Source organism: Prunus avium, chromosome 1, assembly GCF_965620075.1.
Source record: "Prunus avium chromosome 1, drPruAviu1.hap1.1, whole genome shotgun sequence".
Taxonomy (NCBI): Eukaryota; Viridiplantae; Streptophyta; class Magnoliopsida; order Rosales; family Rosaceae; genus Prunus; species Prunus avium.
In genome coordinates, this window is record NC_142284.1 from 53,371,554 (window position 1) to 53,395,811 (window position 24,258).

At 35.9% G+C, this 24,258-nt stretch overlaps 1 protein-coding gene and 2 long non-coding RNA genes across 4 annotated transcripts; all 3 read right to left on the minus strand.

Moving 5' to 3' along the window:
• Positions 1 to 3,814: 3,814 nt before the first annotated feature.
• Positions 3,815 to 5,160, minus strand: LOC148298010 (uncharacterized). 2 transcript variants are annotated; one of them, XR_015832798.1, is made up of 3 exons: positions 5,119 to 5,137; positions 4,857 to 4,986; positions 3,815 to 4,729 (listed from the first exon to the last, which is right to left on the minus strand). It is a non-coding gene; the product is annotated as an uncharacterized LOC148298010 (long non-coding RNA). The 2 variants fall into 2 exon arrangements; XR_015832797.1 differs by having other exon boundaries at positions 4,857 to 5,160.
• An 8,496-nt stretch (positions 5,161 to 13,656) lies between these two features.
• LOC110770367 (uncharacterized) lies at positions 13,657 to 16,952 on the minus strand. Its single transcript, XR_015833059.1, has 3 exons — positions 16,926 to 16,952; positions 14,193 to 14,296; positions 13,657 to 13,782 (listed from the first exon to the last, which is right to left on the minus strand). It is a non-coding gene; the product is annotated as an uncharacterized LOC110770367 (long non-coding RNA).
• A 5,718-nt stretch (positions 16,953 to 22,670) lies between these two features.
• On the minus strand, positions 22,671 to 23,715 carry LOC148298011 (uncharacterized). The gene has a single exon (XM_088254239.1). The coding sequence runs from the start codon at positions 23,550 to 23,552 to the stop codon at positions 22,821 to 22,823; it is 732 nt and encodes a 243-aa protein (XP_088110365.1). The 5' UTR covers positions 23,553 to 23,715; the 3' UTR covers positions 22,671 to 22,820.
• Positions 23,716 to 24,258: the final 543 nt, after the last annotated feature.

Genomic DNA, 24,258 nt, shown 5'->3' on the forward strand with positions numbered 1-24,258 from the left:
TCAGCCAATACACTCTCACCAACCCTCGCACTCAGCTCCACACGTTATTATACAAGATACACCACAAAAGCCAATGGGATAGTAACCCCTAGGCACGGAGTGCGTGTGAGTAACCCCTTTCTTTTTCTACATTCGACACAAAAAAAAAGGCATTAAGGATTTTGTATTGATGATGTTGTGGACCATATCAACCGAAAAAAACAGAGGAAAAAACATCTGAGGAAAGTGGCTCTAAGTGCACACTTGCTGCTTCTCCATTTGAAGCGTGAGAACATCTCTTTGGCAAAGTTTACACCATTCAAAGGGATTACGCTTCAACCTGCTTTTGCTTTACAGATCATCCACACACAAAAGCTTGAGCACATGTGGCTTAAAACAATTCAGTGAGGAAACCATTAAAATAATTCAAGATCTCCTGGTCTGTAATTCAATCATTTCAAGCTCAAGGTCGTCTAGTGGAGGGACCCCTATTTTGTCTGTAATGATAATTCGCAATTGATAATGGGTCAGAGAAATTTGAGGCACTCTTCCTTTGGGATCATCTTTTCCACTAGAGAAAATGAGCTTCCTTTTCATATCTATGCGCGTCAAGATAACCAGTGACAAAAACTCGTATTGCGAATGCTCTGTTCACCAGTGACAAAAAATGACAAATAAGCAACCCGATCTCAATTGTAATTCTCTCCCTCCTATCAAATTTATGGAAATTTGGAAATCTATTTGACTAAACCCTTCTAGAGAAGGATGAGAGGGTGTAGCTTGCATGAGCAAAGCCAACCGACATATTGCATAATTAAATTGTTAATATCAACTGCATAACTGATGTTTAATATGATAATGTTATCATATCGTTCATAATCATAACTGAGGTAAAATAAAATAAGAAAAACAATCCTTCTCGAAGTTCTCTATCCACGTGGAAGTCCATACAAAACGAGTCTTGAATCAAAGTGGCTTTGGGCGGGTTGAATACTATTTCTCCAATAAAATATGAAAAACCCATCTTATCAGTCATCATGACACTTAATTTCCTACAAAGTTTGAATAAAATTTGACTACAACCGCAACTGCATATATTATTAGAACTTGAAAACTTTATTTACTATGTCCAATACTTTAGGAAAAAACACACGCAATTGACTTTTTAAAAGGCCTAAAACTAGTAAAAAATTATTTTTTCCAAAAGCTCACGCGCTGACCCCAAACCTAGTAAAGAGTGATGCATTCACCCTCAAATTCCTCATTCTAGCCTCTCCACAAATTCCAATGTTATGGGCCGACTGGTCCAAAATTGTCATGTAGTGGGCCCTATAGACCCAAAGAGCACAACGCAACCAAAAAGCTTCATCCCATCAAATGTCATCAAAGATGATTGTTGCCTTTTTTTTTTTGTAGTGTACATTTGTTGTCTAAATTTCTTTTTGAAATTTCAACGACACTTTATCGTGTGAGAAAATTCTACAAAATTGCTCTCCCATGCGAATCACGCAAGCGTATGGATCAATCGTAACGCCGACAACCTTGCTCTATTATATGGAGAATTCTTTTGCCATTGAGGCGTCCTTAACGGCCCATAATTGTCTTTCACTTAAAATCTAGGCTCCCTCCTCCATCCCTCATTCCTCTCTCAAATTTGTTGGATTTTGGCTAATTGCATCATTTGCTTAATCTAAGCACGTGGGTTGCGTGAATACCTTGCTCTGATACCATATTACAATGGCTTAATTGCTACAGTGCATCTTGAAACATTGGTCAATTCTCACTTTACCCCTAGAAGTTAAAGTGACCCACTTTGCCCCCTTGACCAAGGTTTGATGTTCCATATTGCCCTCTACTGTCAATTCCATCCAAAAATCTGTTAAGTTTGATGATGTGGCATGGGTGTTTTAGTAATTTTAGGCACCTAAGTTTTTTATTCACAAATTTGAATGGGTAATGTGGCAAAGTGGAGCCCACCTCCATCATGGATAAAAAAATTAATAAAAAACTAATTACTTTAAAAAATTAAAATACAAACATAAAATTTAAAACTTTAAAAAATTGATCTCTCTCTCTTTTTGTTGTTTTGTTGTTTTGTTTTTGGGGATGGGATGCATGAAACTTGAAAGCTGATTAATGGGTCTGGGGGTTGGGGTTCTGTGGGAGTGGGGTAGAAAAAACAGAGGTAGGGTTGTTGTTTTGATTTTTGGGATGGGAGGTATGAAATTTGAAAGCTAATTAATGGGTGGGAAAAACCAGCGGGAGGGGGAGGTGTAAGAAATCAGTGGGGGTTGGGGGGGGGGGGGGGGGGGGGGGGGGGGGGGCGGTGGGTTTTTGGGTTCTGCTCAGGGAGAGTGGGTTACCGGGGGAGGGGGTGGGGGGGCGATGGGATTTTGGGTTCTGCGCAGGGAGGGGGTGTGTTGCAGGTTGTGGGGGGGGAGGACAATGGATAAGGCTGATGAACCATAGAAATGGCCCCACCTCTTGTTGTTTTCCTAAATCAGAAAGATGCTGATACTCAGATACATTTTCGTTTTGGTTTATTGGAATTTAGCAAATACCAGACAGATTTAACAAGAATCGGAGGAGAAACGAAGTATTTGGACTGACTATAATTTAAAATCGTTTAATTGTTATCCTCCACAAACAAAATCCCCATTCAAATTCAACTGAGCTCGATGTAACACCAGATTTGTACAAAACAACACGCTCAAGCAGATGATCACCGTACGGAAATTAATTTGAATTTTTTTTGGAGCCAGCATAGAAATTACCAGCATTCATTACCACAAAAAAATGAAAAATAAAAACCATTTAAATTTCCAAAACATAAAAAACCACAGAATGCAACAATCCGATGCTGAAAAGAGCCAACACATTACCCAATCTCATTTTTCATGAAATAAAATAATACGCTGTTCTGCACAAGGAGAAGGGTGGGTTGCGGGTTTGGGGGGTGCTTTGGGTTTCTAGTGCGTGGATTTTGTTGCAGGCTTGGAAGCAATGGAAAGAAGGAAAGGGGTTGGAGATAGTAGATTCATCACTTGGGAATTCATATTGCCCCTCTGAGGTGTTGAGATGCATTCAAGTTGGCCTTTTATGCGTCCAAGAGCATGTGGTAGATAGTCCTATAATGTCCTCTGTGGTTTTCATGTTGAGCAGTCCAGATGCAACAGAGAAAGAAGGGGAGGATTTGGTGCGATTGGGGGAGAAGGGATGGGATGGGTTGGTTTTTTTTTTTTTTTTTTTCTAAAATCTATTTTATTTTCAATTTTATGTTTGTATTCTAATTTTTTTAAGTAATTAAAAAACTTAGGTGCACAAAATTACTAAAATACCCATGCCATGTCATCAAACTTAACAGACTTTTGGATGGAGTTAACGGTAGGGGCAATGTGGAACATCAAACCTTGGTCAAGGGGGCAAAGTGGGTCACTTTAACTTTCAGGAGGTAAAGTGAGAATTGACCAATGTTTCAAGGGGTACTGTAGCACTTAAGTCTATTACAATATGAGATTCCACCATAAAACCAACTGGCAATGCAAGATCATTTGATTTTTCACTGGAATTCACACTCTCCACTTTAATACGAAGTAAAGAACATTATCCAAATTCTCAGAAGCTCATGTTTTTTGTTTGAACGAACAATGTTGAGATCATGTTAATTAGATACGAAGGGTTCAGATGACAGTCATCGGGAAATTAAATCGTAACAAGACTTGAATTTCGCATTTGAATTAAGCTTTTGTTGGAGCGTAGAGCATTGTTCAGCACCACTGCATATATCAAAGAACTTCAATTGTTTATGAAACTTTTAACAAATAAACATAAAAAGTGGATAAGGTAAACTCTTCATTTATTCGAACTCAAATACAATCGCGGTCTCATTTATTTTAACCAGTACTAAACTCAGATATGATGATTGTGAGACATGATTTCTACTAATTTGGTAATGAAATAGGATTTAGGGCAACCTCTACGAAAAACATATAAACTTGATAAAGGCAAAAATGTAAACATAAAGAAAAACAGCTAAACGTTTATGTTTCCAAAATTCCAAAACACTTACCGTAGGAGGAGGAGAAAACTGACATGGCTAGGCAAGCCTTATTTGCCTGCTCCTTTGCATAATCCCTTAGAGATGCTCTTAAGACTGGTTTGTGGAATCAGTCTTTACAGATAATGAGTCGACAGGCTATTAAGATTATAACCGTGTAGACAAGAAGGGCAGCAAATACCAAGTAAATGAAGCCATTTCTCTGATAAACGTTCACAATATCGCCCTTCAAAATCTGTTGCTGTTGCTGCTGCAGATCATGAGTATTGGTTGGATCTCTTCGTTGGAGCATTTTTCGGTGGTGATTCGAATCTCGCTCCATGACAGTGATGTCGTGCTGGTGTTGTATACGCTCCAACTTGTTGGCGAATCTGGTGAAGCTTATGGAAAAGATGAAAGTAATCAGAGACGAGATGCTGAACGGAATCCACCAATGCTGGCAGGAGATGATGGCTGGGTTTCGGAGAAAAACAGACAAGAATATAACAGCTTGGAAGAAAATATAAGCGATGACCAGCTTTATCGTCGTTGTTTCATAATATCTGACTTTTTTGTCTTGTTTTTTTTCAAGGGAAGCTAATTTGATGGATTGCATGTCCATTTGCTCTTCTGGATCCATGTTTGGTTCTTCTTACTAATTAAAAAAGTTCTCAAACTCAGTTTACTTGAGCTCCATCTGTGTAGCAAAACTCCCTAACAAGGAAAAAACAAAACAAAGAGATTTGCAGACAACCGAGGAAAAAAAAGAAGAAGATAGTAAGCAGACTCTTGTTCCAAATGAGTGACTACAAATTGAAGTTAGAGAGGGCAATCGCACTACCTGGTTTATATTGAAAGGCGTTGTCCCTTTCGGAGTTGAATATACATCTCCCTTATTACGATAAGAACTTGTTGTATATCACTATATCCAACCAATCACGTTATATACAATGTTTTTCCACTCCCTGTCTCTGTAACAAATAAAAATGAAATACCATAGTTTTTAATTTCCGATTTTACCCTTGCTGATTGTCCGTGAACACCGCTCTCGTATTTATCTGTACAAAAAAGACTTAAAATATAGGACCAGAAACAAAACCCACCATCTAATCTTCTCCCACCCAAGATCTGCCATAGCCATCACCCTGCCCAATCTTTATAAAATATACGTATATATATATATATATATATATATATCAGTCCCCTTTTATTGAGGGATCTATTAAATAATTTTATTTGAGGGACACCCTTTAGGGTCCTCTACAAATTGTTTTTCAACGATCCAAACCATTTATTTTTTAAGTCTACATTCATAGATTATTCTTGCAAAAAATTAGATAAATTGAAAACCGTTTCGACATCCAATTGTGTCTTACAAAATCAATGAATACGGTGCTTTAAGAAAGTACTAAAATTTCAATAATTCAATTGAGTGGTCAAATAATATCGATTCAAGTGATTTTTTTGTAGAGATGATTTTTGAATGAATATCTACAAAATGAACAGTTTGGATTAGTGAAACACAATACCGAGTGAGTCTTACAAGGGTGTCCTTCAAATAAGCTTATTTGAAGGATCTCTCAACTGATTGAGAAGCTACATATATATATAAACACTTAAAATAAGAAGGAAAGTAAAGCTGACACACGCAAAGGATTAAGAGCGAAACTGGTCCATGAAATAGAGCGAGAGAAGTGTGTGTTCTTTTGGGTAGAGATAGAAACTTGGACGATGCAAAACTTGACCTGAATGACAGTTTTGATTATCTTTTTTATCCACCCTTCTTTTTGAACAAAAAATGCGTAACCACACACAAAAGCTATTGATTAGTGTTCCTTTGTACGTTTGCCATCCACCATAATGATGATTAATGTGTAGTTAGTTAAGAGGGCCAGGTGTCAGTAGCTGAGTAAGCTAGTCTGTTAAATTTGTTAGCACAGAACAGTTAGTTGGTTAAGATAGTGGTAAGCTGACTTAGCTTAAGCTCTATGTACCAAGATCAGTTGTGTACAAATCTCAAAGGATTGCAAAGGACCCACTATTGTAGTGGTTTAGTGTAGTAGTTTGGAAAGGTCCTACACAAAAAAATATCGGAGGATTACTGCAGAGAATTCTTTATTTCTGCTTTGTGATTTCTTTGATTTCATTCTTTTGGTTCCATATTATGATCTTTGTAAACAATTACTTTTCTTATACTCTTTCTTCCATCCAATTTGACAGTGACCTTTCCACAAAACTCATATGTCTATAATTCAAGGATCCAATAGAATCAAAGTTTGGGGGGTGACGAGCACTTATTCTTGATTGGATGATTGATTCTTCATTAGGTCGTTGGAACCACGAGCATTGGCGGAGTTACAGTGGGGTCAGTGGGGTCGCATGACCTCTTGGAAGCCATGAAAATTGGCTTAGAGGTCCCTTGGAGTTGGGGGAGAGACCCCTTGGAACTGCACCCTAGGTGCTCGACGTTTTTCCCGAGGAAGAAATAAGCTACGTGAGGAAGAACTTTTTTTTTTTTTTTAAACTTCTTGGGCAAAACGATGTTTTGACGCAGGAAGTTTTTTTAGTCCTTTGGGTCATTATATAATGGGGTTTTTTGTGTTTCTAGGAGGTGGCGATTTGTGATTCTAGCTGGTGGTGTGGAAAAGCTCATATTCAAGTAATTTTTAAACTCTAAATCTCTAATTGATGATAATGCCTAATATTTTTATTGGATAATGATTTATTGGATTGGATGAATATTGATGATTTTGTGTGTGGATGATTTATTGGATTGGATGACTATATATGATTATTTGATTTGTTGGAATTTAGGATTTATGATTAATTTTGTGATGGACTTTTTGTCATCTCTCAGTTTGTTCATTTGTCTTAATAAAATTTGTTTCTTTTAAAAAATTAATTGATTGTTTGGTTTGATTAATTTATATGTAGAATTATGGAACGATAAGAGAAAAGTAATAGAAAATTATCTTTTAGTGTTATTTTCATCTTTAAAAAAATATCCATACTTTTACACTAAGACCCCTTGGTGTAACAATCCTGGATCCGCCACTGACCACGAGGAGTATCATGTGGTGGATGATCTTCGATCTTGACATTGTCAAGAAATTGATTTGTGTTTGTTGTATTTGGTGATTTCTCCAAGAATTTTCTCAAGAAGACTAGTATTTTGTGTGGCCGGAGGGTTTTTCTGACTTGCAGAAGGTTTGAGCTAATTCAGGAAATTCTCTACCGATGAAAGCATCATTCTGACTAATCATGCGCCATGCATTTCATATTGGGCCCAAAGTTTGTTCAGAATTTTGATTTTTCGATTGTTGACAAAATTAGTGAGTTTCTATTCTACCAAAATTTCTATGTCTACACACGCCACGCATCTACCAAGCAAGCCCAATACGAAAGCAAACAAGCTGTCGATCTTAAAAGAAAATGAGAGACAAGGACAAGAGAAAGCAAGGGAGACCTAACAGGGAACGCAAACGAAAAGGAAGACCCAGAAAGATTTGTCAGCATATGAATTGCGGATCAGATGCAGTGCCTTCTCTGCGTTCAATTGCTTTCAATCTCTACAAGTCGGAGCTGTCTGTACCATCCATTCAAATTTCAATTGGCAAGACAAAACAAACGTTAATTATCGAACAGTACTATCGATGGAAAAAAGAAGAAGAAAAGAAAGACAGGGAAGCCAGGAACAAAGACCAAGACGATTCCAAGTCAATTGGCCCGTTTATCTCCCTTAGATTTTTACTTCGTTTGTTAAATAATTATGGCCATGTCCGGGTCCATTCTGATGAAGTGATTTTAAATCTAGAGATTTAGATGACATTATAATTAAGGTGAAATTGTTTATTTAATTAAACCACTGCAATCTTTGTATGTCAAGATATGAATAAGAAAGAAACCAAGAAAATAAATGGATTTTAAATGACTACTAATTACATATAGTCATTTCAAATCCATTCTAATATCTAGTTATTTCAAATTCGTCCAATTTAATATTTTTTAGTTTTTTTAAGCAAATTTAACTTTGCTGTCAAATCCAAATTCATTCTTTTAAATAATCCAAACAGTGGCTTATAGTTATGTAGTCTTGTTTGATTTTTCTAGGTCGAAACTGTCTTAGATTGAAGATTATAAGGTGTTTTTTTTTTTTTGTCATTCATGTGTATTAAAGGCCTAAATTCATCAGAATCTTAATTATACTTTATGTGGTCTTTATTTAATGCATGGCATTGAGTTGCGTGATGCGATGCGTGCTTGGGTCAAGACAAAGACAAATTTGTGTCGAGAGACCTGCATGGTTGATTGGGAAAATCTTAGTATAACACTACATGAAAAAACCTTAAGCATGGGTGGCTAAAGGCACTATTAGTATCTAATAGTAAATAATCATGTTTATTAGCTATTAGACATTAATGTCTTTAGCACATCAGCATGTGTCACTTGATTATTAATATATTTTTTCTTGTATTGATGATACGCGATAATATAAAAATATTTGAACTAACACTTAGAAATGTTAAGAAATAACACTTAAAAAAGTCATATATATATATTCTTAAAGCATCTCCAAATTGCCACATAGCATGTTCCTTAGAGTTGGTTTTATTGGTAAATCGTTATACGCACAAAATCATACAAAACATTACAATTGACATTGATAAGTGTAGTGGCATTGATAAGTGGAGTGTGAAACCTAGAATTTATTGTTGATCAACGTACATTTCACGACTGAAGAAGCCCTAGTATTGGGTGCAGATGCTTATACACTTGGTACCTTCACAAAGCCTAATGCACTTGTCACTGGGGTGAGCTTTCCTACAGGGAATGGTCCAGCAACCCACAAGCACGATGATGGCAAAGTTTACAAAGAGACCAATGCAAATTTGGAAGTAGATAGCACGTAGAAGTTTTTTATATTTATCAACATGAGCGGACCAAGAGCTTTCAGGATCTTGAGAAGCAACCTGTTGATGTTGTCTTGGCACTGAAGTAGTTGGTCTCAGTTCAGAAGCTTGTTGTAGGCTTCTAGGATCTTGGGAAGTAGCCTCTTGATGTTGTGTTGGCGCTGGTTCACATTCAGAAACTGGTATTTTTAGTGAATTCTCGGATCTTCGGTCTGAATTATGTGAATAATTTTGCTTGGCCTGAGTACTTTGCAATTGATCGCGTTCCCGGATGGTATCGTCTAAATGCGTGAGGCTTCTTTTATAATTCCCTCCAATTACAATCAATGAAAACAGATTGAGTATGGCCGCTATTAGAGAGAGACTGATAAAGAACCAACGATCTGAGCATCTAACCTTGGCAATGCCCCCCACAATAACTCCTTGAAAAACGAAGTAGTAGTTTGCAAGGGTGAAGGCACTGGTTTGAAGATGATTTACACGATCACTCTGTTTCTCAAATATAGTTCGTAGCTCCTCTTTTCTTTTCTCTATATTTTCTTTCTCCACATTTGTTGGACATGGATTGTTAGCCATCACTATGCAGCACACGCACAGAAGTGGATAATGCACTCACACTAAAAGAGCTAAAGATATATAAGAATATGCAAGGTGTAGAGCAAACCTCCTCTCCTTTACTACTATATATAAACATAGATTCTAATAAAATCTTCCTTTTAAGAAACGTATGGACTGCATGGCATTGGCAATGACTTTTTTGTTTTTTTTGTTTTTTGATACAAACGATATTCTACTTGAATTTAATATAAATATAGAGAGGGGGATTCAAACTCGAGTGCAGAATAGGGAGCACGTCCACTCTAGCCAAGCTTATATATGCGCAACGACTTATTTTTTAATCAAAAGAAACATCATTAATCGCCTAATTGTAATTAAATAAGTACGCACATATATAATAGGACCACACCACATGGGGTTAAAAAGATAAAATTGGCATGCATGTGTGCAAATGTAAATCAAATTAAAGATCACCCCAAAACGATATTAGAATGAGACGAGGATATGCATGTCGTGCAGCCACGCTGGAGAAATAAGAGCACTCAATTGCTCGAAAGAAAAATATACTTTTTAATATTAAAAAAGGGAAGAAAAAAAAAAAGTAAGCCATTGGGCTAGTTCTTTTATTCTTTGTTAAAGTAATCAGGAGAATAATCTTCTCCTGATTTTTGGTGTTCCAACTCGAATAATTAAAAATAGCGTGATGCCAGGTCAGATGATTGATTTGGTGTGACAACCCAATAAGAAACAGCCACATATGCCTATGTTATCAACTCAGTTTCCCTCCAAATCTAATAGCGTCCACAGAGAGAAGGACTGGTTTCAGAAGACGTAGGATCTTTTCTTGCAAGGCAGGATTTGGCAGCTTCAAACAAATCAAACACGAGCCAAGACTTTTCGTTCTCTTTCTCTCGTCCACTTCTTTGTTCATAAACTCTTCTGACAAATTTTTCACCAAAACCAGTTGGATGGGCAGGTGAACGAAAGAGGACCTATTTGGTTGGCGGCTCAGGTAACTCATTTTCCGGATTGTTTTTAAAGACAGCGTTTGAGTACTGTATTTAGAGTGCCGGGCGTTGCTCTGAAATTCTTTTACTTTAATTTGCTACGAAAACTAGCGTTATAATTGTTGTCCATTGTTCTATTTTCGACAATTCTCTGTGTTCATTCCTTTCAATTATACATACATAACTTTAGGTTCTACATATAAGAAGGCCAATTAGAAAATCATATATAATATGAGGATTAGTTTGGTTGTGTCCTTCCTTTGCAAGTTCATCTGCAATGCAGCTATATTGGCCTCTCCATAAGCGCACCTTGAATAAAGGTAATTCTTGGAGTTTTTCAAACAATTCTGGGCCAAAGTTTGCTTACACATGGCTTTCCAATCGTAGCCATTGGGCTGCAATTCAGTAGGGAAAATACGGGGCCTATTTTCCAACATTTTTAGGATAGAATAAGTCTATGTAATCCTTATTTTTTTTATAAAAAAAACTAACGGATGAATTTGTTGAAAAACAAATCTATTTTTCTGGTTTCAGATTTGCCAACAAACAATGATATATATATACAGAGAGAAATTCTTCTATGTGGATGTCTTACGGACATCCGAATGAGAGAATAACTATATATATATAAACAAAGAAGGAGACCTCGATCGTTTAGAATGAATCCAATCAACTATATTATTCTGACTAAACCAAACATTGAGGTAAAAGTTTGACCTAGCTCTCTCTCCCTGTGAAAGAAAGACAAGGTTTGGAGTTATAGCCGCCACCCCCTTTGGGGGTGGGTGAGTTCCTCTTGCTCTCCCCCCTCCCTTCCCCCCTCCCCTGTCTCTTTCCCACTCTTCCCCTCTTCTCTCGCCCCCCTCTCCCTTCCTTCCCTTGCCTTCCGTCCACTCCTTCCCCCACTCCCTGAGTTCTCTTTCTCTCTCCCTTTTTCTTCTGCTCTGTCTTTGGGTTTTACAGGGTGTGCGTGGCTGGGTAAGGGTGGTTTTGTTGCTCTGTTGCTTGGCATCTCCGGTAGATCTATTCTGGATCTAGTTTATCCGGGCTTTGCTGTGGTGTTTCGGTGGCTTGGGTGCTTTTCCCCTGTGGCCGCCGCGGTCTATCGAGGTTCTCTCTCGGGCATTTGGTGTTCCCATTTTGCTGGTTCCGATGCTCTCTCTTAGGATGAGAGCGGGTGACGTCGTTCGAGCATTCACTGCTTGTATCGAAGGCTTCATGCCTCCTATCTGTTTAGATCCCTCACATCTCCACCATTCCATCTCTCACAGAGCTATCCATTGGCCTTCGTCACTTCAGTTGCTGGGCTTCCCTTGGTGCGTTGGTGTTTACGATTCCGGCGAAGATGCGATTTCTTGGGTTACTGATGTCCAGAACCCAGATCCCCCCACTTCCCTTTCGAACCGACTTCATCACCCGGTTTCAACGGCAAACTCTAAACGCGAGCTCTCGCGTACCCCTCGGAAGGTGTGTCGAGCCGCGACTTTGCTCCGACTCTGGTGCCTGCACCACCTCCTTCCTGTTACTTGGTTACTTTCCCTGTGCCTTTGGTCTGCTTTGAGAGTTACTGGTTTTTGTGGTAGATTTGTGATTTGGGCGTGTATTTTCTGTATTTTTTCTTGTTTCAACTTGGTGTTGCTACCACATGTTAGGTGTGGGTTCTGTTTTACTGCTGGCTTTTTGCCAGCTTAATTTTGTTTCCGGCGGGATCATGATCTTCATGCTATGCCTATGCCTGGGTTTTAGTTAGATCTGGTCCTGTTTTGGTGTTGTTGCGTTTGTCTTTTGCGGGTGCTCCTTGCTTGGCCCTTTGGTTGTGTTCCTTGCCCTTTTGTGGGTTTTCAATGAATTTGCCTTTCGACCAAAAAAAACTATATTATTCTGACCCATAGGAATCCTTATTTCCATAAATTGTCCAATTCCAAACTTGGGGAAATTATTAGGTAGTACTTGGCATTTGCCAACTTATAATACATACGAATAATAGGATGACGCCTGGACATACTAAGGAACAGAGAATAACTAACATTATATGTAAATGGACTTTAAGTCACCCGCAACCTTATGCCCAAGAAAATTTTGAGCAGCAATTAATGGTTGTCTTTTGTGCCGAACAAAGTATATGATAATTTGCTGATATATTATTTTTTTAATATGGAGGTATTTATAAAGATGTACAATGTGGTAAATCCTAAAATAATTACACAACGAAAGAAATCCTAATTACAATATAATTATACAAAGGGTAAGTAGTTTTAAAAAAAAAAAAAAGGAAACCAAAATTCCTAATTACAATATATTATGTTTTTTTTTTGGGGATCCATATGTGTATAATAGAATTCATATATTTTGTATTTAGCATATCTACAAATATAGGTAAACAATCTGTGCAAGCGTAGGTAAATTAATATAAGTAAATTAGTATACCTGCAAAATATAGGTAAATTTAGTATGATATTTATAAATTAGTATACTTACGAATTAGTATAGGTAAATTAATAATCTGTTTAGGTGCTGATAAATTAATATGTACAAGTATGTAGGTAAATTAGTATATCTACGAATTAGTATAGGTAAAACCGTAGGATATTTTGTATTTAGCTTACCTACACTACTAGAAAACTGTGATAGATTCCATTTGTGCTCTATGAAAATACCCACGTACGGTGCAGCCACTATGAAGTTGTCGGTCTCCTGTATAGGAGTTTTCATTACTTATAGAGCACAAATTCATCAGTTCATGTTAGATAATTAAAGCACAAATGAAGCATTTGTGCTTATATTTTGACAAATGACTGAGATGGTAGTTGTGCCCCACCTGTACTCTACCTCTTTATTAGCAGCTCCTGGAGAATATTAAAATAATATATTTTATTCAATATGGACACAAATAACTATGGCTAAAAATGCAAACTTTTATAATAAACAAATTAAAAATTAAAAAAACTCAAATACCAAAAACAAATAAATTTTGTTACAATAATTCTTTGTACAACTATGAGTATCTACGTATTTTATAGATTTACAAAAGTCCTTCCTGACAATAGCATCTTCCAGTCTCCATATGTGCTTTCTTCTTCTTCCAATTGTCATCTTCCCATTTCAAAATTGCATACAATCATATTCAGTGAAGAAAATCCAAAATGCCCAAAAATTACCAGAAATCAAATAAAACCAAATTTAATTGAGGAGCACAACAAAATTCTCAAAGAAATAGTAGTTGCAGTGGCAATGGCAGTAGCAAATGCAGCATACTCACCAAGAATTTAGGCACTCAATATTCGGATAAAGGCTGCAAAGAGTGAGAGGATTTCAACGTTAAATGTGTTTCAAAAAACTGTAATGTAAAGAAATGTACGACTATTGTTGAAGTGAGTCTCTTAATTAATCAAAGAGATTTATTTCCTTGATTAATTAAGAGATTTACTTTCCTATTTTATATAGTTGTCAAATCATTGTATAATTAGGAGATACTTTCCTAATTCTTTACTGGATCTAATTCCTTGTAAAGCACTTATGTAAACTCTTATATATACCTCCTTATGGAGAAGAATAAAATAAGAACCTAACATATTCAAACCCATATTCATATTTTAGCAACTACAACCAACATTAAAGTCTTAAATCAAAGAAGGGTCCTACAGTTGGTTTTTATAAATAAAAAAATATATTAAAAAAAGAAGAAGAAGAACACGAAGGTACCTTCTAATGTTCTGAATAGAAAATCTCGTTGCTTCATTCCATCAAGTTGAACAATCATTTTCTTGAGGATTCTAAACCAAAAATTCAAAACTGCAGTAGCACAACTTCAGAAAATCCCAATTAAACTCAAAACCAATTCATAAAATCACTAATTGAAATCAAAATGCATTCATAAACAAATTTTTCAGGCCCAAAATTGAAGAAAGAAATTAATTAAGATAAACCCAGATTCTCATCTCAACACCCAAGAAGAAGATAAACAAAAAATTGAAAGAAAATTTACTTTAGAGAAATCGTGGCAGGGGCGGCCCTGGCATGGTGCAAGTGGCGTCACTGCACAAGGCCCCTGATTTTTAATGGCCCCCAAATTTTTTTTACTTTATATAATATATATTAATATTATAACAACTATATATATACTCCAACGTGCAACACATTGACACAAAAATGTATTTGGTGGAGTTGGTTTATAGTGCATATCTCTTGGTACAAGCCTTAGGTTTGAGTCTTAGTGATGTGAATGTATTCGTAATTTTATTCTCTTTTTATTATAAGAACAAATTTTAAACAGTTTTAAAACAGAAGCACATGAAAAATACAAGGGGAAAGATCCATCTAAACTAAAAATAGTATATATCACACCCATACGATTTCTCCTTAAAAAAAAAATTACTTTCTTCGACTCAAAACAAAAAACAAAAATTCATGTCTTCTTCTTTCTCTTGAGCTCTTTTTTTTTTTCTTGCTGTACATACTAACATTTAAATTTATCAAATGAAAACATTAAAAAATTTATGATATGATTTGTGATTGTTATTACTTACTAATTGATGATAAATTTTAGTTATAATTTTTTTTTAAAATTACATTAAGCCATTATTTTTATTTTATTTTAGTATTTCATATTAGATTATGTGAGGACTCCAATTAAAGTTTCGCACAGGGCTCTCAAAATCCTAGGACCGACCTTGAATCGTGGTGGTGTTTTGTTACTTGAGAGGTGGCTCGGTTTGGGTTGGTTAAGGAATGAAAAAAAAGGAGGAGAAGAGAAGAAAAAGAAGGGACAGAGAGAAGAAGAAGAAAAGACAGAGAAAGGAAGAAGAAGAAGGAAAAAGAAAAGAATAAAAAAAACTGTGAGGGAGAGATGGAGAAAATAAAAAGAAAAAAGAATAGAAAAAAGAAAGATGAAAAGACAAGACAGAGGGATGCGTTTTTTCAATGAAAGAGGCGTGCGTGTTGTTGGCATGCTTATCATTAATATATTCATTTTTAATGAGATATTTGGAGAGAAGCTTCTACATGAAGACAGGTGCCTTTTTGAAAATTTTTTATCTATTTTTTTTATGAAGAATTTTGAAACTAATCTAGACACAATTTAAAGTATTCGTGCTCTATAGGTCACTTAAAGGGACACAGTTTCAGTATTCATGCTCTATAGGTCACCGTATTTTGAAATGTGTGCTGACTTGACCACAAAAATTAATATTTGTGCTCAATACTATGTCATAATGCTTAAAAGTTTTTTGTTTTTTATTGGTAAATAAAAGACAAATAATATTTTGTAGGTATAATTGTTTATTAATATAATTTGTAAGCAAAAGAGCACAAAGGTATACTTTTTGAGTTTTAAAAAGCTTAAACTATTCTCTATTGATGATATGATAATTGGACACGAAATTTGTGCCTAAACTATTTAGGCACAATTATTTCCTTCTTTTGTTGGCATTGGACACAAAACAATTGTGTTTTCCTCGCATATCATGCAAATACTACATATATGTGTCAAATGTGTTTCAAAAGGACATGAATATCTGTTTTTTGCCCTTTACATGCTTTTAGCCCAATTTTTTAGTAGTGGTACAAAATATAGGTAAACAATATGTACATGTGTAGGTAAATTTTTTATTTTTTTATTTAGAAATAGGTAAATTAATCTAAGTACACCTACAAATTAGTATAGGTAAATTAGTTGCATTTGTGTGTAGCAGGTGTATTATGATCGTTTGTTATGTAGGTGCATTACTTAATACTGCTTGTGTTAAGAAATATATGCAATATGCTGTAATGGATATAAGAAATAATTTGAAGTTTATATATACAATATGAACAACATGAGTAATGCAACTTTTTAAAAGTTTATATATATACTATGTACAACATAATGCTTCTCATTGCTTATTCGTTACAATATGTACAAATATGGCTCTTTTGGAAGTGATTCTACATAAGTCAATAATCACTTTTATGAAAAATCACTTTAAGTGGTTTTAATTTTAAGTGATTTTATGAAGAGGCACATTGGATGTGCTTCTCCCGAAAATGGCTTAATTAAAATCACTTAAAGAGATTATATGGAGTAGCGTGCAGGATGTGTTTATGCCCATAACTAATTTAGCCCTCCTAGAATCACTCCCAAACAAACTCTAAGTTTCTATAATTGGGTTCTTCGTCCTTTAACAACACAACATATTCTTATTTCTTCATAAGGTATGGTATATATAGCCCTTGAAAGAGAATGGTATTGTTTTTACAAAGTTGTCTCTCTCAAAACCTGCATTGAATTTAGATGTATTTAAAACTCTGTAGGTCAAAAATAATTACCATGTATACGCATAATTGGGCATGAACTATGGAGCTATAGCAAGAAAAATAAAAAATGAATGTCTAAAGCATAACAAAAATTAAATGAAAATCTCAACGTTAAAGAAGAATAAATATTAAACTCAAGGTTACCTGCAAGGTTCTCGTATCTGCTTGCTCATCGTAGCTGAATGAAACTGATTAAGCATTTGACCAACCTATATACATATATGTGTGTGTGTGTTAAGTAACCTATATCAGTTAAAAATTTCAACACGCAATTTTATCAGTAATCGAAAGAGTGAGGAGTGAGAGAGTTCAAGTACTTGATTCTTAGGAATCCGGTCCCTTTAGCACGGGTTGTCTGGACCCCGATGTTCCCGTTTTCCATCCGAAAGATAACGAATTTTTCGAAGGTGATGAAATCAGTTGTGGCGAAGGTCTCAGGATTCCCTCCACCCCCGTTGGAGGAAACCAGAATTAAGTGCCGTGGTCTAGCGGCATCGTGGCTGTGTTGACAGAATTTAGTTGCAGGGATCCACTTGGACTTGTGCGGATGAAGCAGAATTGGTTCACTTCCTTTCCCTTCTGGATCACCCTCCGGACATTCTCTCAGTTCCAGAGTCTGGTCTGTCGTGTTTTCAATCTCTGTAACCCTAGATATCCATGAGCCCATTACGATGAAATTCGAGTCTTCCCCTCCACCCTTCGGTTTTGTCAGGCGCTCAGACATAAACACTTGTACAGGACAAAGAGGAAAGAAAGAAAAAAACTCCTCTCCAAAAAGGTGGCTATGCTTCCAATATAATGGAGATTGACTTTGTTCGTTAAACTTTGCATCTGTGTGTGACTCATCAGTGACTGTGAATGTGGTCATCCATATAAATCTACATTTGTTTAACATCCTTTCAGAGTCAAATGGAAATATTGTCATTTACATATTTAAAAAATTAAATATAAAATAAGATTACAGGGGAAAGAGAAAACAACCACACAAATTTTTGTTTGCAGCTTTCCTTTTTTCTTTTACTCCTTCCTTTAACGAATAGTAAGAGCTCTATTAAATTATGCTTTTTTTATAAATAAAAAAAATAAAAAAAATTCTTGTTGGACTTGCGTTTTCTTCTTTTATTTAGTGCTGCAAATACAAGGTAGCGGTCGTTTTGAATAAACACCAAATACCAAATAATTGGATATTTGGAAATTGGACCAAATAAAGACAATATTTTCCTTAATTTTGAGAATCTTTCAGCATCTTTCTTCCATCTTCCGCTGTGGCATGCATCTCTAAATGTTGTCTAATTTGACTCGTTTTGTGATTCTTCTAGAAAAAATTCAGTCGCCGGAGGATACGGGTCAATTAAGGAAGAAAGAAAGGGCAAGCGCGTGGAGATTGTATTTTCTGTGGTTCGCAACTTCACAAGTGGGAACGTACGGCATATAAGTTCTTTGGAAGTTTTCACTTTCTTCATTCTCTACTCTACAAGTGGGAGCTGTCCAATTCATCCGTTAATTCGCATGAAAAAGTAATGCTAATTATTTCAACTGGCCAGTTTATTCCGATTTGTTTTTTTGCCATAGTTAAGAAGGGGAAGGGTGGAAAACAATTACACATATTGACTATTTTGATGGCAATCTCTCCAATAGAGGCGTACCCAACTAATTTATGTGAGACTTATCTGTATTAGATATGTGGTCATTATACCTAAGTGACTAAGCTCTATTTTAGCATGAGGTGTTGGCAATCTAGTAATAGTTATCCTAATCTTGGAGCCCAAGATTCCGATAAATTATACAATGGTACGAATGTACGTACCACGTCAGCATGTAATACTTCTATTCAAATATTGCCATGTGTCTATTTTAAAACAGAAATTAAATATTTGTTTATGGCTGGACTTATATTATGAAATAAAATTTAAAATTTGAAAAACAGAAAAAGAAAAAAAAAAATATTCCCAATCGCCGCCCCTCCCCTAAAACTCCACTGCATTCCATGGATGCCATCCCTCTCTCTTCCTCTACCTCCCCGTCTCTTTTCCTCTTCACCATTGCCACCAGCATCCAAAGCCTCATCTTCCTTAATTCCCCTTTCTCTGAAATTGATCATGACAACCTTTGCCATCATCATACTATTTCCAAACCCAGATCCAATACTGTAACTCCTTGGTAACAATTACTTCAATCAATACAATACAACAATTCTCTCAAAGGGTCTCTCTGTTTTGCATTCACTCTAACATTTCCCAACCATTAACACAAACACCAACGCTTCCACTATTCCATTTCATCATCATCATTACCTACAATTACTATAAGGGTTGAAAAAGGAAAAGGAAAAGGAAAGAGGAAGAGGAAGAGGAAGAGGAAGAGGAAGAGGAAGGGAGATGGGTGGCAATCATGGCAGGTGGTGTGGAGATGGGTGGCGGTCATGGCATGTTTTTGGGATTAGAGGTGTTGGGTTCGGGAGGGATTGCTGTTGGGAATTCTTTTTTTTTTTTTCCTTTTTCTTAAGTTTTTCAATTTTCTAATTTTATTTCATAAGATAAAAATTAAGAAATAAATCCAGTTGTAAAAAAAAATTAATTTCTATTTTAAAATGGACACATGGCAATATTTGAATGGGAGTATCACATGCTAACGTGGTAAATCCGTACTATTCTATAATTTCTCCAAGATTCCCATGTGGTCATCACCTCCCCACCAATTAGAACTAATTGGTTCTTCCCTGAGTATTACTATAAATAGGATCTTTTTCCTTTATTTTTGAAAGCACCTAACCTTGCATGAAAGTTCATGCAAAGACAAAGAAAAACGGAGAGAGAGAGAGAGAGAGAGAGAGAGAGAGAGAGAGAGAGAGAGAGAGAGAGAGAGAGAGAGAGAGAGAGAGAGAGAGAGAGAGAGAGAGAGAGAGAGAGAGAGAGAGAGAATAGTGATAAAATTCTCAGGAGGAGTTAGGACCCGTACGTAGCTTGTGGGTGTTTTTCTTAACTTGGAATTAGCTTTGAAAAAGAGATATGGATTTCTTGGGGGCCTTTTATAGAGATTGATTTAAATAAATTTCATGAGCATTATATTATGCATGGTATTACAGTTTGGTTGATGTTTCTTGTATTGGGTATTTACTTATTCTTAACTATTTGAACAATGTTTGCATAATTGTATATACATTGATGATGTTTTAAATGGTTACATTGTTGTGAAGGATATGTGAAAGGCATAATTATATCATGTCATGGAAATTGGCTAGAATTGTTGGGTTGAGAAAATAATGATGGAAAAAGAGGGTAATGGAAATGATCTTTTGTGTCGTTGAGTCTAACTCTTGGCAGGTACTAGATCTCAGGGATCCCACAGTGCACATGGTGTTTATTGGGTGGTACGGGACTGGCGACAGGGAGTTAGACAAGATGACTAACAAAAGGGGATTTATGGGATGATTGAGATGGGGGTTAGCTCATATAAATTGGCATTCGGGACCAAGTGGTATAAGCATGATATGGGATGTGCAGGTCTGTTTGTCCAGTTATATGAATTAACGGGATTAGATGAAGAGCATTCATACATTATTATTAATAATGTGATATTTGACCGTGTGATTGTATATCACTTAATTTAGTTATATCAATTTACCGTGAAAAGTTTATGTCCCTACCGAGCTGTGGTTTCGCTCACCCCCTAACAGATTTTGCAGGTACTAAACTTGAAATCTAGAGCTTGTAATGATTTTGGCATATCTATAAAGTGTATTGTGTACATAGCTTGTGGATGAATAATGAGCTACTCTTTTAGTGAACTCTTGAGTAGTTCTAACTTGTAAAATAATGTAAAAATTTTAAGATTTCAGATATTGTTGTTTCTGTTGAATATTCTATGTGAAATATTTATTTATTTTATTTAAATGTTTCTTCACATTTTAGTTATAGTTTTTATTAAATTCTATAATTAAGGTGTGAATCACGTCTTAACCCAAGGTTACATAAATCCGTGAGTTGGGGCATGACAAGTTGGTATCAGAGCAAGTTTTACAGTTTCATGAAATTGTTTTGTTATTCACTGACCTGTTAAATTAAGGTTTAGGATGCAACCCGATCAGAGTGATGATACATGGGGAGGGTTCCAAATGGGACCCAATGGCCTCATCCCAGTAGACGAAGAAGTATACCACAATCGTCTACACAACTAGGCTTATGTGGACGTAGTTAATGAAGTTGTTAATACAAGATATAGAAGGATGTTTTATACACCAGAGATACAGAGACTGATTGTTAGACATTGATTACAGGCCAACAATATTAGGAGTCAATATCAGTTAAATATTGAAGCACACTCTTACAACCAAGTGTTGGAAGATGCTGCAATTATAGCTGCTGATATTTGGCCACCACCAGGGATAGACTTACCTTATGTTCCAGAACCATAGGGGTTAGATTTACCCCATGTCCCAGACCCAAGAGATGAAGCATATTTGGAACTTCTGGACCTTGATGCTCTATCTGCTGAATCTGTTGCGTTAGCTGCTTTAGTGGTTATCACTGAACCACAAAAGTCTAATCCAACTATCATCAACCTTGATGCTTTATTATTTCTTATTTGTGAAATCACATATACCATTATATATATATTTTGCCAAAAGTCATTACAGATATTAACGAGCATGAAAATATGGTAGGCTTTATTATACCAATCTATGAGAAGAAAACATAAGTTGAATTTGAGCTTTATCGGAGTATTTTTGCTCATCACTTTAATCTAAAGTGTATGCTCACCACCCTTCTCAACATTGGACACGTGTCCATGAGAATAATCGTGGTTACATAAATTAAAGTAAAAAGTTAACTATGATTATGTCTATGAACACGTGTCAAGTATTAAAAAGAATTATAAATATGCACCTTAAGTGAAAATGGTAAGCAAAAATATTTCATAAGCTTTATTGTGATACCAATCTACTTGGATACAGAGATGTTGTTGGCTTTTTAATAAGGGAGATTCACTATTATACTCAATATAGGAGCCCAAATGATAAAAAAAAAAAAAAAAACCCCTATATATATGAAATGAACTTTAGAAATACACCCAAAGCCCATTTACAACATAACAAAAAGGCTTTTAACTTCTTTTAAATTACAAAACTGCCATTGATTTCTTAAAACAAACCAAACCCCAAAACCTCATTAAAAAAACCCCAACATGCTCAATAGGGCATCAAAATAATTTAATAATCAAAATTAAATTCAATAGGGTCATCTATCATTTTTTGGGTTTGTTTATAGAAATTAAATGGCATAGGATTTATTTATAATTTTAGTGCTAAGAATGGGTATATAACTAAATATCTCTTTTGAATAAAGCCAGTACACTTACTTACACTCAGTGCACCTTATTCTACAAGATACACAATAAAATCCATCTTATCAGTTATACATCCCAATACTACAAACAAAGTTTAGAAAAAGTGGAAGTTTGACGAAAGAGAGGAATTCTTGTATTGGTTGTATGGAAGCTAAAATTGTTTAGAAATAACACTTTATTATTTCCCAATTGCCATTTGGGTGCATACGGTGCCAAGTACAAGACTAGCCGTCTTAGATTATGGGCCAGGTGGTCTAAAATCTTTATGTAATGGGCTCCAAATAATTGAACCGCCCGGTCCATTATGCAATCTAAAAAAGATATTGTATTTTTGTGTTAGAAGATTAAATATTTGGTAATTTGACTAATTTTGATTAAAATGAGATTGAGTTGAGTGGCAGCACAACTTGAAAATAAATCCAAGACCACAAAGATGACAGGTGGCTGGATTGGATAATATAGACCACAAAGATCTTTTCAACTCTTATGGTTATAGCCTTGTTAGATTGTGCTAAGCGGAAATGTTGAAGATTATATAAACCATTTAAGATTAAATCACCAGCATGAAAATATTGTAAATTTACTATATTATATGAGAAGAAAACACCAATTTCAACGTAAACTTTATTAATTATGATACCAATCAATCTACTTGGATAACGCTAGATAGCTCAAAGCTAGAACTGTTGAAGGCTAGTATTCGGTGCACATGCTCATACACTTGCCACCTTCACAAACCCTAATGCAGTTGTCATTGCTGGATATCGGGGGTATGCATTGAAGAGCTTTCTTGCAAGGAATGGTCCAGCAACCCACAATCACGATGACGGAAAAGCATACAAAGAGAGCCATGCACAGTAGAAAGTAGAAATCACGCAGCTGTTTGTCTTGATTATCAACCGGCACAACCCCCTTGCGGATCTGCCTTTGTTCCGGTTCATCCTTAATTTCTACAGTTGCAAGATCTTGAGAAACAACCTGCCCTGAAGCTTCTATTTTCGTTGAAGTCCAGTACGATAATATGTCGCTTTTGAGCCCATGATCTGAAGGTGAAGTTTCTAGCTTCGCCAGATCACTTTCCAATTTATTGCGCTCAATCTTGGTTTGGTGTCTCTGCATGACGCTTCTTTTATAATTGCCTCCAATTACAAGCAATGAAACCAAGTTGAGTATGGCTGCAATTAGAGAGAGGCTGAAAAGGAACCAGCGATCTGAGCATCGCAGCGCTGTGGTGGCAGTGACGATAGCCCCCAAAAGAATTCCTTGAAAGACGAAGTAGTAGTTTGCAAGGTTGAAGGCACTCGTTTGAAGATGGTTTACACGATCGTCCTGCTTCTCAATTGTAGCTTGTAGCTCCTCTTTTCTTTTCTCCATGTTTTCGTTTTTTTTTCTGTCACCATTTGGTGGACACGGATGGTTGGCCATACTCAAACTAAGAGAGGTAAATATAACAATGCAGAGTCTTAGAGTAAAGTCCCCTCCTCCTCCATACAACTTATATACACAGAGATACTGTTGGCTTTTGTGAATAATCCAATACACTCACTCTCACACTCAGCTGCACCTGATTCTCAAAGTAAAGCAAGATTTCTCAGTGCAGGACGTCTGTTCTTTATTAAAGGACAGATTTTGTATTGATAATGTTGTCGACCACATATCCGTAAAGATATCAATGGTCCTAGTGCTGCCACATGTCAGAAGATTAAAGAGTAAAGCTGTTGAGATATTGTTAGTCTTGTTAGGAAGTTTAGGAAAACTGTTTAGTATTGATAAGAGAAGGTTAGAGAAGTTAGAGAGGTTAGAAAACGTGAACAAGGCTTTAGCTAAGCTGATATAAATACTGTAATTGTGCTCAGTTGAGCTTAATGAGAAATACAACAACTCTTTTCTCTCAATCTCTGAAATTCTTTCTGCTTTATTTCTTGTATTCTCTGCTATTGTGTTCTTTAGTCTTCCTATCTTAACATGGTATCATTTGCCATGGATCGATTATGATATTCTGCCGCACTCTCTTCCTCTTTGCTTTCTTTCTCTGGATTCCACTTTGGCACACATATAATCGAGGACGGATTTTGTATTGATAATGCTATCGACAGCCGCAATAAAAAAAAACACAAAACAAAAACAACAA